Here is a 17738-nt window from a genome sequence, read left to right as displayed (position 1 = left end):
TGTTTGCATCCTCTGTCCTACGGGAACTGGAGCAGCCAGACGATCCTATCACACGGAAAGCTGCCGCTGATTGCCCTTTCGAGCTCATGGAAGCACAACTTCCTGCACAGCAAACTAATGAAGGCACCTAATAAGGAGGTGCGGGAGGAAATGGCCGCGTGCCTGGCATTTCCAGCCCCAGCTTCCTTTCCTGCTCCGGAAGAGAGAGCGGCAACGCGGCACAAGTTTTTTTGTAAAGGGCTACCGAGTTCACCAACTCTTAGACCTCAAATCTTCCTGTGAAGAGGGTGTTCCTTGGGGATTATTTTAATGCTAAATATCAACCATTTCCCAGCTTACCTTTCTGAACCTCTCATTTCAAAAGCTTTGCTTTTTGCTCTCTCTCATTATTTTTCTCAAGCATTGGAATAACATGTTTCTCTCCCTTGAATTCTGCAGTTATTTCTGACTAAAATTATTTTACTTTTCAGAAAGGAATTGTGTGTTGACAACTCAAGTGGAAGAGAAAGGAATGTTCTGGCACTCGGTATTCATTAGTTGAGAATGAAGATGGTAATAAACATTTGAATAACGACCCTCATGAGTACCAAATACAGTCTTTTGAGAAGACAAAGCTTAAAATTACAGATATTCTAAGTAGCATTTAGCTACATAAAAGGCATTTGTTCAAGTAATTCCTCTAAGAGGAAGTCCTTATTTGAGAGTACAATACTTAAAATAATCAACTGTTGACAATATAATGTGTATAATAAATACACATTTTCTTTTTTTTTTAATTTTTTTTTTTTAAGATTTTATTTATTTGTGAGAGAGAGAATGAGAGACAGAGAACATGAGAGGGAGGAGGGTCAGAGGGAGAAGCAGACTCCCTGCTGAGCAGGGAGCCCGATGTGGGACTCGATCCCGGGACTCCAGGATCATGACCTGAGCTGAAGGCAGTCGCCTAACCAACTGAGCCACCCAGGCGCCCTAAATACACATTTTCTTAATGTACTATCAACTATCAGGATAAATTTGAGGGTCATTTATACCATTCAGCTATTCAGATCCCAAATTAACACAAAAGAGGTTGTATCATACCATTAATGGAATACCATGTAATGGCATTCATACCATTAAAGTAATGCTTTTCCTTCCTAAATGTATGATTAAATCTGTTTCTTCATGTTCTGATACTCCTATATCACCATGACTATCTTGCCCACACTTTCCGGGACGTCTGAATCTTTTCTATTTTGAAATGATAAAATCATATGCGTAGCTCAAACACAAAGAATTTCGGACTAGACTTAAAGCTAAGACAACAAGAAACAAACAAGCATTTAGCTTTATTCAATTCATTAAATGGCAGAACATTGTTGAGTTACTTGGTATTTTATGGAAAACGGCCTTTTTGTTAAAATAAAACAAAAGAAAAAAATCATAGAATTTGTCTTCTCAAATTTCTGGATGTATTGAGAATGTTTTATTCAGAACTTCCTATTTACAACTAAAACAGACCTAGGTATACAGAAAATAGCAAACTCGTTAATATTTCTCATAATATCAACACAAGGAAAATCCCCTTTCAACATTCATTCTTCTTTTATAGATGTCTAGTTATCAGTCAAACCATTCTTTTTCTTTTTCTTTTGTTAATCACAGGCTTCTGAAAACATCATGATTTCTCTGCAGCTGAATATCTTGGGGGCACCAAACATGTATATGAAATGTGGCTTATAATCAAGTGTAGGTCCATTATCCAGTTTCTGTAATGCTGAAATCCAAAGACTCTCATCTTTGTAACTGATCCCTTTGCAAGACCTGACCAAACCTGAATTCACTTAGCAGCAAAACCTAACCTGAACTGGTTTGAGGCTGTTTATAGTCTTTATTTATTTACACCACTTCATTTGAATACGTATATATCCAGCTACAGTTATGCCAATGTGTTTGATAATGAAGTATTTCCTCAGCCCCCTAGGGCCAGCTACCAAACACAGGCACAAGCATTGAATTCTGAAACATGGCTGGTCTCAAGGTTTGGATAAGAAATGGTGTGCCTGGATTCAGTTCAGCTAACCTGTCCTGTGCTGTTCTGAGCACTATTCAAGGTAAATGGTCCACTGCCAGTGTTTTCATTACCTCAACCCACCATTTCCTAAATGCATCATCTTCTCAAACTGCATTGTCCTAATGAATTCCTCTTTTTTTTTTTAAATAAAATAACTACTCCCTTAGTCACTCACCCAATCTCCTAGTTACCCGTAACTTCACGCTAGTCTCACCACCTCAATCCCATCAATTGTTGAAGCTTCACAAGGTTCCACATGTGCCCATCCTGTGGCCCACTGTCCCACCCCCAGGCCAGAGTGGCCTGAATGGCTGCAAGAGGCTCCAAAAATACCTTCCTCCTTCCCTTTCTACTCCCCTACCCTGCCCCTCTCCAATTCCCACTAGATCCTGCTTCATTCTGCTTCATGAGAATCTTGTCATCATCCCCCACTGGAAGAGATAAAGTGCAAAGTGTGAGACTGGCACTTCAAGACCAAAGAAAGCAGTTAGAATTAACCCACCCTTCTGCTACATCTCCTTCTCCTTCCTAATGCAGACTTTTCACTCCCTTCAAAATGAGCATGACTTCCTCCCCGTTTTTCCCGACTCCAAAAAAAGCTAAGTTGTTTTCATCTCTTTGGCTCACACCATCTACCCCATGACCTGAAATTTGTAATGAATTCTTTGCATCATATCTGACTATTTTCATCCCCCTCACGCTTCAGCCTCAGCTTAGATCCCACACTGGCAGCAAAGCTTTCTTGCACCTTCCCGGCCCATCATGATCGCTTTCTTGAATTCCCATAACTCTCACAGTCTGGACTATTCATTTGATACTTGATATGCACTTCCTTGTATTATCAGAGTAATTAATTTTTCATGCATATGTATCCTGTCTCTTTAACCAGATTTTAAACTCCTTGAGAGAGGAGACCATGTCTCATATTTTATGAATGAACAAATGAATACCCTTTTATAGCTTACGATAAGAAGGCAAAATTGGCAAATACAACATGTAAAAGACAAAGGAGCATTAATTTATTCATTCAAATTTAGCAAATATTGCTGTGTTCCAGGCATTGTTTCAGCACCAAGGATTAAACAATAAGCAACACAACGTAAGCCTGCCCTCGTGAGGCTTCTGGTATAGCTAGGAAACCAGACATTAGTGAAACAATTATACAAATAACTATATACACAAATATGTCTGTTTTAAAAAAAGGAACTGTGCAATACCAACAGGTTCTGAATCATTTTCATATCCTATACTTGACAACTCATCCTAAGTCAGCCTGCCCCCTGCCCTCCATCCGTGTTAAGAAAATTGCAACTAATAGAGGCTCTCTGCACAAGTTAGGAAACAAGAAGAAAATAGGGAAGACAAATAGCAAGAGCAGTTTGTTTAAGAAATACATTTGTCACAATCTTAATGGCCTAAGATTCATGCTTGGATAAAGTTATCCAATCAGAAGGCACTTCTTAGACCCTGATCACTCTGCACTTCACAGAATTACTTTCAGGGAATAAAAAAAAAAAAAAAATCAGAGAATTGCTTTTCTGCTTAAAAGTTACACTCTAAACTTTTATGAAAGTTTACTTTAAGATACAAGAATGTGAAATCTATTTCTGCCTTTGCCACTCAGTGTCTCCCATACAAACCAAAGAAAAAAGAAATTCTTTACCAGAATTTAGGGCAAGGAAATTCCAAAATTTAGTGCAAAGAAAGATTCCCTTGTGAAACATGAAATTTCCATCGTTTCTAGTATCCAAAGGCTTATAATAGATCACATTTCCCTTTTTGCCCAGGCTCCAAGGAAGCTCGAAACCAACCAGGTAACACCTCATGAAATCAAAACATATTTAACTCTCTCTCTTTTCTGGTTCAAGCATTACCTCCCCTTTGACACTCTTCCTGACTCCCTCCTGTCAGATGTTGTTTTCCCTCCAGCTCCCACTGTGTCTACTTGCAACAAAGAATGTACAGCCAGGTGCTCATTCTCTATTCCTATTGCATTAAGCATATATGTTTTTGTAAATCATTTCAATTCCATTTTGGAATAAAAATGATTTCTTGAGCAAGCTTATTTCTTTATATAAGTCTTATCATCAGAAATATAAGTCTTGTCATTAGAAATCTTTCGATTTTTCTATTCATGGGTTTCTCCAGTGTATAATGTATAATTCTCCAAAACCCTAGGATGCATTATACTTATTTTTTTAAACAATGAAATCATCCACACAATTGGAAGCGAGAGGCATTGGGAAAGTATTCAAATGGAATTAGATTTTCAAAAATCCAAATGTAATATTCACCTCAACAAGATTCAGTGTTACACCTACAGAAATTTTTATGAAATGTATCAATTGTGATTTCCCATGTGTTCCTAAATTATTCTCTACATTTGAGAAATTTGGGATTTGTGATCAGTCTGAAACCATAAAAGTTTAGTGCTAATGTAGGAAAACCAACTCTCTCATGTTATTCCAATCATACAGCAAAGGTGAGATGGGGTAATTTATAATGCATTTAATCAGGGCACCTCAGTGGCTCAATTGGTTAAGCGACTGTCTTCGGCTCAGATCAAGATCCTGGAGTCCCAGGATCGAGTCCTGCAGCATTGGGCTCCCTGCTCAGTGGGGAGTCTGCTTCTCCCTCTGACCCACTCCCCTCCCACGCTCTCTTTCTCTCATTCTCTCTCTCTCTCAAATAAATCTTTTTAAAAATGTATTTAATCATTTGTGTTCCTGATAACATGCAATTTCCAATTTGCAAGAGTCACCATTTTTGTTTGGGACAATTCCCTTTACAAATCATAAATCATGAGGCGGTTTCATGCAGTTAATTCAAAAGCCACAAAATTGTAATATTTATGCCTCATAAAAATAAAATTAACCAACAAAGTAGATTAAATTATGTGCTCATAGATTGATCACTCTTCCTCATTCATGCTTTAATTGGGCAATAAGGTACTGTCCTTCCGGAGTCTACTAGGGAAGAGATTTTCCATAATAAAATAAGTGAGGGAAGACTCACAAGTTAATGAAATGAAAGGGGCAATGAAGGAATAGTGGCATTCTGTTCAATATTTTTACTTGGCATTTCATTGGAGAATTAACAAAAAGGAAGCTGTTTAACTGATCCCACAAAATGATTCTGATTATTTTGTAAACCATTTCAATTTCTGTAACAAGAATTTCTGTGCTTGCAATTAACAATCCGCCCCCTCCCCACATACACACCACCACCACCATCACCACCACCCACGACAAGCTTGCACCTGCAAACTGTTAAAGGTTTAAATATGGCCCCTTAAAAAATTTAATTATGTATTAATGCTGGTTATTTAGGAACAAGGATGGAAACATTTATCACATTCCAGGCCAATAAGAACAATGTTTGTGCTGGCACTAAATTTTGGATTCTTTTCCATAATGCTGTATGGCTGTCAGTTCCCAAGCACCTGGCTGTACATTCTTTGTTGCAAGTAGACACAGTGGGAGCTGGAGGGAAGACAACATCTGACAGGAGGGAGTCAGGAAGAGTGTCAAAGGGGAGGTAATGCTTGAACTTGGAGGTAAAGGAAAAAAGAGAAATCAACCAAGTTAACAAGAAGGGGCTTGAGCATGATGCACGAGGAGGGGTGCATATGCAAAGACACAGAGGCATGAGAGAACCCAGCAGGTGTGAGGACCTGCAAATAATTCTAAAAGTGTGGCATGTCAAGAGACCAGGTTTGAAGTCAGGCAGGAGTAGATCATCAAGAGCTTTGGATATCAATCAAAGGAGTATAGATTTTATTTTGTAGGTAATAGGAGCCATCTAGCCATGTAGAAAAATTATTCCAGTAGCAAAAATCCAGAATTAACTGAAGAAGGACAGAACTAAATGATTACCATTTTGTGAATGAAGGAAGACACAATGGCCATGAAGGGAGATAAAGAGAGAGAGAAGACGACAAGTTTGGAGTTCATTAGAAAATTCAATCCAGAATCCAGTTATCTTTCCACTTATCACCAAGATTTGCAAAAGGTTATCATTCCTTCTCTAATACCCCATATAATTTCATAGATTTTTAGTAAGAAAAAAAAGAAAATTGCCAAATAGAAGTGATAAAGCTAACTATGTTATAGAATCTTTCCTATAGTAAGTAAAAATAAATAAATAAATAAATAAGACATACTTTGGCACTATCTCAAAATAATTTGTACTCAACATACTACTTGAAATCCAGAGTGATTTTTTCAGGGCTGAATTATTTATACCAACAGGAGAATTAAAAAGTAAGCCATCAATGAAATGTGATTTTAGTATAAAACATAAGATTTTATAATAAAATAACTTAACATTAAGTGTAGAAACCAAATGATCTGCCCTTATTATTAATAATACCATGACTTTGACCATATGATTCTCAATCTCAATATAAGGGATAACTTTTCTCCAAACTGGATATTTTGTCTAAAGTTTGCCTTACCTTTCTACACTGAGCAAATTTCCTGAATGGATCACAAACACAACCAGTCATTGCTTATAATAGACACCTAGCATTTTGTCTAACAGCACTCCTGAACCATTTTTGGAAACTGACCCTCTCCCACTCAGCCCCCACCCTTAACCTCTCCCATCTTTATGAACGTCATGCACAACACCATGCTTGTTCAGTGTCTGGTGGATGGCCCGACTAACACCCAGTTCCTAGATACCCTCTGTCAAGACCTGTCTCTGCACTTTACTTGGGCACTAATAAAGGCCACATTGTAGTTGGGAATCACCACTGAAGAATGGCTGTCCTTCATTACAACATGGCATCTCACCACATCCATAAATCCTTTCCCTTTTCTTAATTCCATTTCACCTGTGCAGTTTCACCCGATCTTCCAGTCCATGCCCGCTCCTCCCAGACCATCAATCTTCCTTACCTCCTTTCCATGCCCAGCCAGGCCCCATTTTAATCAAAAGAATAACTTTTTTATTAGAACCCTCCATTTATTTTCCATCCTTTGTTTCCAATACAGCAAGCCTGGGCAGTCCCCACGCAGATGAATCTCTCTCGAATTCTGTTCCAGGTGACTGAGCTCTCATAAAGAAAACTGCTCAGCAGTTCAGACTGATATCATTCAATTTACAGTGGCTAACCCCAACAGCCCTCCGTGATTGTCAGTAACCCTTCTGTTTGTCCCTAGTCAGCTAGCATCTACACTCCAGAGGGTTGCTCTTCCAAACCTTAGCCACTTTCTTAAACCCCTTGCATCCTCCAATCCTTCCACCTTTATCTTTGGCTCTTCTTTCTTCATAGTGAAATACAGATCATCAGATCACCATTTACCTCTCTACTCCTCCACCCCAAGGTACCTATTAGAATACAAACCTTTAACTCTTTCATGACAATTTCTGAGGAACCGGGGTGTCTCCACCTGTCCTCGCTAAGGCCATCATTTCTATCTGAATCCTAAGTCATAAATAAAGCAGAGAGGGGGCACCTGGGTGGCTCAGTCGGTTAAGCATCTGCCTTTGGCTCCTCAGGTCATGATCTTAGGGTCCTAGGATGGAGCCCCTTGTCGTGTCAGGCTCCCTGCTCAGCAGGGAGTCTGCTTCTCCCTCTCCCTCTGCCCCCTTCCCACCACTCGTGTGCACGCTCTCTCTCTGCTTTCTCTCTCTCTCTCAAATAAATAAAATCTTTTAAAAAAATAAAATAAAATAAATAAAGCAGAGAAGCCTTCAGAGATCTCTCCATGTATTTATCTTCATTTCAGTCTAGCTCTTTCCCCCAAATGTCAAGCAGATAAATTAATCTCACTCCTCAACACCAGCACCACCACCATCAACAACAAAATCTTTCCTTGGTCCTTCTTACATTTTTAGCTACTTCCCATCTCCTTTCATTTCCTCACCAAACTTCTTGAAACTATGTATATATATAAAAAATATAAAATATGTACATTTTATAAATTTATGTAATAGAAACAGATGACCATAGTTTGATATTGAGAAGAATATATAAGTAATACTATGTGTGTATATCTATGTTTTTAATTTGTTTTTTCCTTAAGCCATTGCTATCTGTTTCTAACCAAGCTTCTAGATTGAAAATACCCACACTGTGTCACCTATGATCTTATAATTACTAAATTCAATGTTTTATTACTAAGTTCTCTTTCTAATTGGCCCAGCAGCATTTAAAACTTTCTTTCCCGCCTCCCCCCCAGCATTTACCATCTCTTTGCATATTATACATTAATTTGTTTAGTGTCTTTCTCCCTCCTGCAGGATGTAAGTTGTTATGAGGGCGTAGACCCTGCTTTTTTTTTTAAAGGACTTTTTTTTTTTTAAAGATTTTATTTATTTATTTGACAGAGAAATAGAGAGAACAAGTAGGCAGAGTGGCAGGCAGAGGCAGAGGGAGAAGCAGACTCCCCGCTGAGTGGGGAGCCCGACGCAGGACTCAATCCCAGGACCCTGGGATCATGACCTGAGCCGAAGGCAGACACTTAACTGACTGAGCCACCCAGGCGCCCCTAAAGGACTTTTTTTGGGGGGGGTTGCTTTTCACATTTTATTGGCTCAGGGGAGGGGCCTCCTCCATGTCACCGGGGGTGCTCACAAGTTCTTCAGCCACTCCAAGCTTGGGCCCTGGGGGTCCTGGGGGTGGCTGGACACGTCAGGCATGTTCCCATCATCTTGGAGGGGCACTGGATAGTTGTAGGGCGTGGCCTGGTTGATCATGGTGGCATATTTGGTGAAGGGGCTGAGGGTGGGCAGAATTAGAGTGAGGCCCCCTATGGTGAAGGACGCGACCAGCACCGGCTCCTTGGCCCAGGCATCCTTGAGGAGGGTGGCGAGTCTCCCGGCCATCTTGGTCGCAGTGGCCTAAAGGACTTTTTTTTAAAGATTTATTTATCTGTCAGAGAGAGAGAAAGAGAGCACAAGCACGGGGAGCGGCAGGCAGAGGGAGAAGCAGGCTCCCCACTGAGCTAGGAGCCTGATGCGGACTGGATCCTAGGACCCCGGGATCATGACCTGAGCCGAAGGCAGACACTTAACCAACTGAATCACCCAGGCATCCCTAGACCCTGGTTTTTGATTCACTCTCTAGAATAGTTCCTGGCATATAATAAGTGATCAATGAATATTTGTTGGGTAAATATCACCAATGTCCTGACAAAATCAATTAGGCAAAAGGTGGAAAACACACTCAACCTGGGTCAACATCAGTCTCTTTTCCGAGAGTCTAAACTTTGGGACCAAGAGAGTCAAGCCAGTCTCTCTGAGCAGATGTAAACTGATCTTCAGTGTGAACAGAGAATAAAACAGATACGTTAGAGAAACTGGGACAAAGAAGATCCTGATAGAATTCAAGTCCCAGGTTCCATTTATCCCAATTATCAGAATGAATTCTATCCTTGGTCTCTATGAAATATCCCAGTATCCTAGTAAATTACCTTTTTTAGCTTAAACTAATAGTGTCTTTCTCTATTGCATACTACCAACGGATTCTGCACTAATCGTTCTGTGGTTGAATAGGCTCAAAATAAACATCCTAAAGCCAATGTTCAAAAAAAAAGAGGGTAAAAAGTTAGAGTTACCACTCTAATTCCCAGAATGAACAACATATGTAAATATATGAACCGTGGTTAAGTTACTTTAATGAAAATATGGTGTGACATGAAGGCAAACTCTTTATGATAATATAGGGAAAAGAGCTATTTTCATGTCTTCTCTAAATAAGATTACACACACATTAATTTTAGGTCTAAAGCCACTTTTTGAAAATAAGTTTAGTACTAATTTTACCTCATAATTTTCCTTAGGCCATAGAAAAGTACACCATTGAACAGAGGCTAGCGGAAGAACCTAGCTCCAACAGTGCGATGCAAATTAAGGCTAGAGGGCAAACTAAAATGCATCCTAAATTGGCATTTAGAAATAACAGAGCTCTATCTTAAAGAACAGAGTTCAATAATTATCAACATTACATTTCATGGGTACTTACCAAACAAACGTTGATGGAACAGAAATTTGCCAGCTATTAGTCCTATGAGAATGGCCAGTAGCCATAGAAGCACCTTCAGAATCCTCCAGCCAATTCCTCTAGGGTATTTATTTGTTACAAATGAAAAACAGTTTCCAACAACAATAACATTGGCTTCTGTTTGGCTATGAGAAACTGGGTCCTCCGCAAATATTAAGAAGTTAAAGAAGATCACCAAGTAAGCCACAATCATGCGAGACCAGGGATGCTGGAAATAATAACGAAAGTCTTTACCCATCCTTCAAAACTTCAATTCCGTTGTTGACCTGTAGAAGAAAAGATACATAGGGTGAGAGCAGAAAACCAAATAGTCTTCCTCCACCTTTACCTGTTCAGATTTATAACAGCTCAAGAAAGAGGTATTTAGAAAAGATGCTACCTGCACCTACTTATGGCACCAAGACAAGTCTGAGATCGAGGAAAGTAAATATTGTCTTTCAACGCCATCCAGTCATACCTCTGACCACATGGAGATGTGGGGTAGAAGGAGAACAAAAGAGCAGGGGCAGAAGGGAAATGCAAACACTGTCCAAAATCGGGGTGATGACTGAGATGACCTGTAGAGGTCACCTCCGGAGGAAATGCAGAGCAAAAAAGCAACACAATACTTTTCCTCTTTTAAATAACTATTTTTAGGTTACAATCATAATAGAGAGTCACTTAAAAATGAAAGCAATGTAGGAGTAAACTGAGCACATATTAACAAAATATAAACATCCTCCTCTGCCCATATCCTTCTCCTCACAGTTAGGATCCCCTAATAATTTGGTGGGTATACTCTCAGACCATCTTCTGTACATTGTGAATGGACTTTTATAAAAATGTTCATAGTCCAATCGTCAAGTAGCCTCAACATAGACTAAGTTTTAGGAAATAGCTAAGTCTATGGTACAGTAGTTGCTTACATGCAGGAGCAATTGGACAATTCTGCTTGTGTGAAGTGAGGAAAAGAGGAAGATTTCACAGAGAAGGACATACTCAAGTTCAGGGTTGAAGGATTAGTAGGAATTTTTTTTCCCCAGTGAAGAAGGGAAGAATGCTCAGTCTTGGCATTTGGAAAGGCACAGAGGCATTGCAAAATACATAATATGCCTCCAGCTGTGGGTCCTAACCCGGATGTGCATTCAGAGTACAGAGCTTTTTTAAAATGCTGATGTCCAGACCCACCTCCAAAGTCTTGCTCAGCTCCTCTTTCCTCTTTGGAAGCCAGCCTTCCTACCAAGAACACAAGCCTGCGTGAAGTCCACCAAGCCTGTGACTGGTTGTTATTAAGTCTATCCAATTCTGACACTCAGTTTTGGTGAACCCATTTGGTACTCAGACGAAGCTATATTTCTTTGTTTGCAGCCACAAAGCTGAATAAAAGCTGAGATTTAAAAAATAACAATAAGGGTGGTAATTGCATTGAAATCTGCCAATTCTTTTTTCTTCTTTCTCAATTTGTTTAGAACTGGGAGGGGAAAAAAGGACCCTTACATAGCCTACAGCATGTGACATGCAGGTTCTGTGTTGGATGTCTACGTGAATCATTATCGCATTTTCACCATAACAACCCTCTGAAATACTATCATTATCATTCCCATCATTTTATTTCACAGGGAGGGAACTGAGGCTCACGCAGATTATGTAACTTGCCCAAAGTCGGCCACCAGGAGAGCTCTGATCTGAGCTTCTGAAGTCAGTCAGCCCAGTCAACTCCAGGAATTTCCTCGCCTTAGAAGGCAGACCCAGGGCCCAGCCCCAGGGATGTCATCCTTTGACTGCTTTCTGCAGACATATTCTTCTCTAGAGATGATTATAGTAACTCTACAGTGTATACTTCTATAACCCAGGGAAGAAATATGTAAGTGAAAGAACCCTTCACTAATCCCAAGCACTTTGAAAAACTGATAAATTTCCCATTGATAAATATTCTCATTTTACACATGGCTAAAAGCACAAAGATCAAGCCACAAGCCTGAAGTAACTCTAAGTCAATGGAAGACCTGAGAATGGGCTCCAAGGCTCCCAAGTCCTTGTCCAATAGTCTAGGGTGATGAATATCAATTAAACCCACAATCTAAGTTAATGAAGACTTGCTGTCACTATTTTAGAAAAGCAATGTAAACACACAAAAGGACGGGCAGTGTAACTCAGCAAAATGAAGAGTCGCTGTGCCTTGGATTCATAAACCTTCTAAGCAATTTCAAGTCCCTTGTGATCTTTGTGAATACTCTGAAATATCTGTCCCCAGGGGCTGTAGCTCAGATAGCTCAGGAATGGTGACTTTAGAAAGATTTTTTTTTTTTCTAATGTGAGGTTCATCACCTAATACAGCAGTAGTTCGTTCTCAAACCAAAGACAGCAAAGTGGTGAAGAACAAAAATGAGCATCATGCATTTTCATGATATTCAGTATACAAGGATGCCAGAATGGGTTGTCAATTTGGTTTCATGCAACATTTTTAGAAATGTCTAAAGACCACTGCCACAACAGAATACATAGAAATCACCTCAAGGGCAATGAGTCGAAGCAAGGAATCATTTCTAGATGCCTATCAGAATAGGATAGGAGTATCATTTAAGAAGTTAACAGATTTCAGGGTGCCTGGGTGGTTAAGTGCCTGACTCTTGATTTCGGCTCAGGTCAAGATCTCAGAGTGGTGAGATCGAGCCCCCTCCCAGCTCTCCCACCGCCCCCCCCCCCCCAGCTCCGGTTGAGATGTGCGGTCAGCCCAGAGTCTGCTTAAGATTCTCTCTCCCTCTGCCCCCTTCCCCAAGTGCATTCTCTCTCTCTCTCCCTAAAAAAAAAGAAAAGAAAAAGAAAAAGTTAACAGGTTTCTATGTTGCTTCTCTTACAAGTGGGCAATTCTGGCTTGACTGCCCCACCGCCTCCCTTCCCCCCACCCACACTCAAGCAAGGCGGCAGGATTTAGAACATTGAATATATAAGGCCTTGATTGTTTTTTTAATAAACGCTTTGTGGAGGGTTAGCATATACTTATTTTACTATTGTTATTTTTAACTTTAGAATCTTGTTTTGTGGGCTATGTAATGTCCACACGTCAAACTGATTTAGAACATTCAAAAAATTTTGGAGACAGCTGTTCGTCTTCGGTATTCATATTTTTCAAGAGAGACAACTACAGTGTTGAGCAACAATCCTGCCCTTGTATAGATCTGAATTCCCACAGGAATCTATGAATGCTACCATCACCCCCATGTTACATGGAAGTAAACAAAGTTGCTGCTTATTTAATTCACGTATCCGGTAAGTGGAAGAACCAGCATTTGAATCCAAATTCATTCCTAGCCCTTGATCTCTCTAATATATCACAAAGCTAGAAATGTTTCTTCCAATAAAACCTTTCCCATCGGGTTTATAGCTTATTCTTTATTTCTCCTAACAGATTCAGTGACTTAGATACTCGCTGAATTATTGGTCTTTCTATTTTATGCCACACGTGGCTGATATTTATTCTTGTTTCGTATGCCAAAGCTGCAGGGTTATCTTCCAGGGGGTCCCAAATTTCAAGCCCACATAATAACTTGAATAAAACTTCTACATATCCCCATTTCCTGATCTCACCCACAAAGTCACCCAAAGCCTGCCTAGTCATCTCGGCCTTTGGTACCATGTATCCAGAGCACCAAAACTGTTTTCACCTCTGTAGTTCACATGAAGCAATATGATCATTCAGTGACTCTCATGTTAATAATCCAGGATTGAGCTTGTTCAAATGGACTATGCACAGTGGATATAATCTGCAAACCCTTTTAATTTTTTTTTCCTTTTAATTTTTTTAAATTCAATTCTGCCACCATAGCTGAGTTTTTATCTTAAATAAATGTGATTTCTCTTTGCGCTTAGTGTATGACAGTAAAATTATGGGCTTATGTGTATGTCTCCTTCACTACGTCATAAGGTGCTCAGGGAAGGGCTGTTCACTTCCGGGCCACAGCACAGGGCCAGGCTCAAAGTGGGCAATCAATGAACATCTACTGGATGCGGTGAGTGCTACACTTAGAAAGAAAAGCCTCCTTGTTGTTCAGGCGAGATGAGAAGGCAGAGCAACCTGCCATTAGCTTCCACTAACAGAGGAAAGGAGAAAAGCACTGGGACCCCAAAACGACCACACTGACTCCGCCAGCAGCCGCAATGTGCTCCCACCCGACATCTCATTTCGGCATACCTTCTGCGTTATCACCATTATCGCTAGAGCTAACATCTACTGAGTATTTACCACATACCAGACACTATGCTCAGGAGCTTTTCAAATTGTATTAAATTGCATAGCGGTCCAATGAAGAAAATACTCTTATTTTACCAATTTTGAAACTGAGACCTGGGGCTTGGTAACTTGTACCGAATAACAAAAGTTGTTTATGCCAGGGCCAGGATTCAAATCCAAGCCATGAAGCTTTAACACTCTACACCACACCTTCCCATACATAGACAAATTCCAAAATCTGGCCCGTTACATGTCGGTTAGAAAGTTCCTGAGAATAAAGCTGTCTGATATAAAAGATTCACAGTGCTTGAGGATGAACGAGGCTACTAATACTATTCCAGTGGACCTTGCAAGCATGATCAGAAAGAACTGGTCATGTGACTGATGACAGGATTGCTTGAGTTTTGTTCTTCTTCTCTGAGCATCAGCGTAAGTAGTTGAGTTGATCTGATTGTTCTTATGCAATGCATTACTGATGCTCACTCTGTGATTTTCCAACTATGCCCTCAAACAGCACTGCATCTGAGACCTAGATTAATCCACCCATCCACTTCGCTCTTGTAAGTAATGACATCATTATGTAGATGTTGCTACCAATATCTTGGAAGCCTCTGCTTTTCCACATTATAGCAATGATTGAAGAAGGTGGTAATGACAGGCTGGAATTTTACACAAATCCACAGGTCATCAGTCATGGTTTCTAACTCTAGAAGGACTAATATTTATAGTAGATATTAGGGATCCCACACATTTTACTACAAGTCTTGCATGTCAGCTGATACAAAAGGCTCAGAATGGACAGGAATGCAAAGGAAGAAGGAGAAAGAGGTAAGGATACTCCAGTCAGGAGGACACTGAGCAAAGACAAAGGAGAGACCTTCTGGTAGAGAGGTGCATCTGTAGTTCTGGGTGGCTGGCACACAGAGCCTTTGAGGTATCTTGAGAGAGGTCACAATAATTTGGGGCCAATTCAAGAAAGATCATGCAAAAGTGTTGTTCTGTATTTTACTGAATAGAGAATAGAGAATGAAAAGTTTCAGAACTGAAGAGTGATACAACCGATTGGAACAGAGTTTGGGAAAGATTTCTCTGTCAGCTTAGAAAATGAAAAATTGGTATGAGGCATAATGAACGTGGGGAAACTAAGTTTATAGGCAACTTCAACAGTTTAAGTAAAAGATAATCAGGTCCTAGACTCCGGCAACATAGATGCCCTAATAAATGTTGTAAAAATTTGACTGAAGCAGAGGACCCTCCCTGCCTTCATTACTTATGAGGGCCTTTACAAATAAAGGAAAACACTGAAGGCTTTCAGGAGGGTGAATTCCATTTTTCTCAGCAGGGACCCTGGCTCAGGCAACAGTTCTCACATAATGGCAAATATGATCAAGATGGAGTATATCACCTACATTTTTAAAAATTTATGGATGCATATGGAAAAGTCCTTGATGAACTAATACGCTATGCAAAAGACACTATCACCAGCCAAGCAGAGCATGCTGAATGCACAGTTCTGCTAATGGAGGTCTCAACATCTAGGAAGACCTAACCAGTTACCACAACAGATCATTTCCATTGTGGAGCACTATCCTAAGATAAAAAAATAATCTCTCTAAATTTTTTGAAGCTCCTTAGTATTTATGTCTGAAAATTCACCTGTAATCTCTCTTAGCTCTTATTTAAAGTGTTTTTTAAAGATGACTATGCCAAGTGTATGGACTTTATTTCAAGCATCTTGAATCCAATTTCTTGAAAAAGAATTTTTAAAATTCTTCCTGTACTTCACTTTTTGTGGGATGCACTTAGTGACACATACAGCTGTACTTGGGCAGTTTGGGGCTGTATTTGCACAAGACAAAGTTAAAGTCTATTTTCGTCAATTACCTAGTTCTACTATAGTATTATACACTATATGTAAAGTTCTTTGCAGTTCACAGAACACTTCTTACAATCATTTCATTTAATCTCAAGGATAATCGCTTTTAATTTTTTTAAAAGATTTTATTTGAGAGAGAGAAAGGGAATCAGCAGTGGGGAGGGGCAGAGGGAGAGAGAGAAAGAGAGAAGCAGACTCCCTACTGAGCAGGAAGCCTGATGTGGGGCTTGATCCCAGGACCCAGAGATCATGACCTGAGCCAAATGCAGACACTTAACCAACTGAGCCACCCAGGCACTTGGGATACCTGCTTTTAAAATTGAAGGTCAAAAGGGCAGACACAGTTTTAAACTGTTTAATATTATTTCCTTAAAAGATAAATAAAGATAGCCGCCTATATTTATATCACATTTTACCTCTTAGTGTTTTTAGTGGGCAAAATCACACCATTAGAACGATATTAGAATGATTCAAAGGAATCAGGAACATCTGTTTTTCAGAAGGCAGCCTAGTGTAGTGGGAGGAATATGGTCCAGTTCTACCTGACTGTGACCTACCAGCTCTGTGATCTTGGACAAAGCCCTAACCTCTCTGAGATTCCATTTCTTCACCGGTAAAATCCCAATAAAAGTACCTCCCTCAGAGCACTGTAGTGAAGACTGGAGGAGATTTCATTGTAAAGTGCCTGCTCACTTCCAGGTACTTCCTACCGCGAAGGCCATTTAAAATACAAGTGAGTCATGGTCATTGGTCATTCCCATTAAAAATGAGCATGAAAGTAATATCAACTATACATTACATTGACTGGAAGATTTTATATGTTATTCTCAGAGTTAAAGGATTTTTAATACAACTGTACAAGGTAAAGGATGAATGTTGTCCTTATTTTACAAATATTGAAAATAAGGCTCAGAAAGCTTAAGCTACCTATCCAAATTCATATTTAGAAAGTGATGAAGTCCAGATTTGTTAATTCCATGATAACATTCATCATTCATTTGTTCAATATTTACCAATTGCTTATTTGTGCCAGGCACCGGCTTATGCATGAGGGTTACTAACAGACAACACCCTTGTTGTTTGCATCTTACCATCTCATTGAGGGAAAGAGACATTAAGCAGAAAAAAAACCAGGATCGATAATATTTTAGAAAAGTATAAGTTGATGGAGAAAGTTAATAGGGAATGTCAGGAGGGAGGTAAGTTGGAAGAGGCCCCACTATAAGGGGACATTTGAAAAGAGACCTGAAAGAAGGGAGGGAGGCAAGCAGGTATCTGGGAAACAGTGATCCAGATACAGAGAACAAAACCTTGCAAAGACCTGTGCTGAGTGCATGATTAGTGAATTTAAGGAACAGCAAAGAAACTATTATGACTGGATAGGGGTGGGTGCAGACCTCATCAGGTCTGCAAGGGAGCATCCCATTGTGATGTGGCCTGTCAGGATCTGGCATTAAGGCCATCGTGTGCATGTGGGCTTTCACCCTGTGTGAGATTGGAAGCCGGAGAGTGGCCCTTGTGGCTTACAGGTCAGAGGGGCCACTCTGTCTAATGGTTGGAAATGTATGAACTTCTAGAAAGATTTAAA

At 39.9% G+C, this 17738-nt stretch overlaps 1 protein-coding gene and 1 pseudogene across 5 annotated transcripts in view; both read right to left on the bottom strand.

Moving 5' to 3' along the window:
* TMEM117 (transmembrane protein 117) overlaps positions 1-17738 on the bottom strand; it is a 494145-nt gene that overhangs the window by 442311 nt on the left and 34096 nt on the right. For 3 of the 5 annotated variants that reach the window (XM_078075906.1, XM_078075905.1, XM_078075912.1), the window contains one exon: positions 10026-10330. In XM_078075906.1, the coding sequence (XP_077932032.1) occupies positions 10026-10302 (277 nt within the window). In that variant the 5' untranslated portion in view covers positions 10303-10330. Of the gene's footprint in view, positions 1-10025; positions 10331-17738 lie in introns of those variants that run through there. The other 2 variants (XM_078075907.1, XM_078075909.1) reach the window with 2 other exon arrangements.
* On the bottom strand, positions 8576-8895 carry LOC118518675 (NADH dehydrogenase [ubiquinone] 1 alpha subcomplex subunit 3 pseudogene; annotated as a pseudogene).

Source organism: Halichoerus grypus, chromosome 6, assembly GCF_964656455.1.
Source record: "Halichoerus grypus chromosome 6, mHalGry1.hap1.1, whole genome shotgun sequence".
Lineage (NCBI taxonomy): Eukaryota > Metazoa > Chordata > Mammalia > Carnivora > Phocidae > Halichoerus > Halichoerus grypus.
The sequence above is the reverse complement of the archived record's forward strand: the minus strand, read 5'-3'. Positions and strand labels throughout refer to the sequence as shown.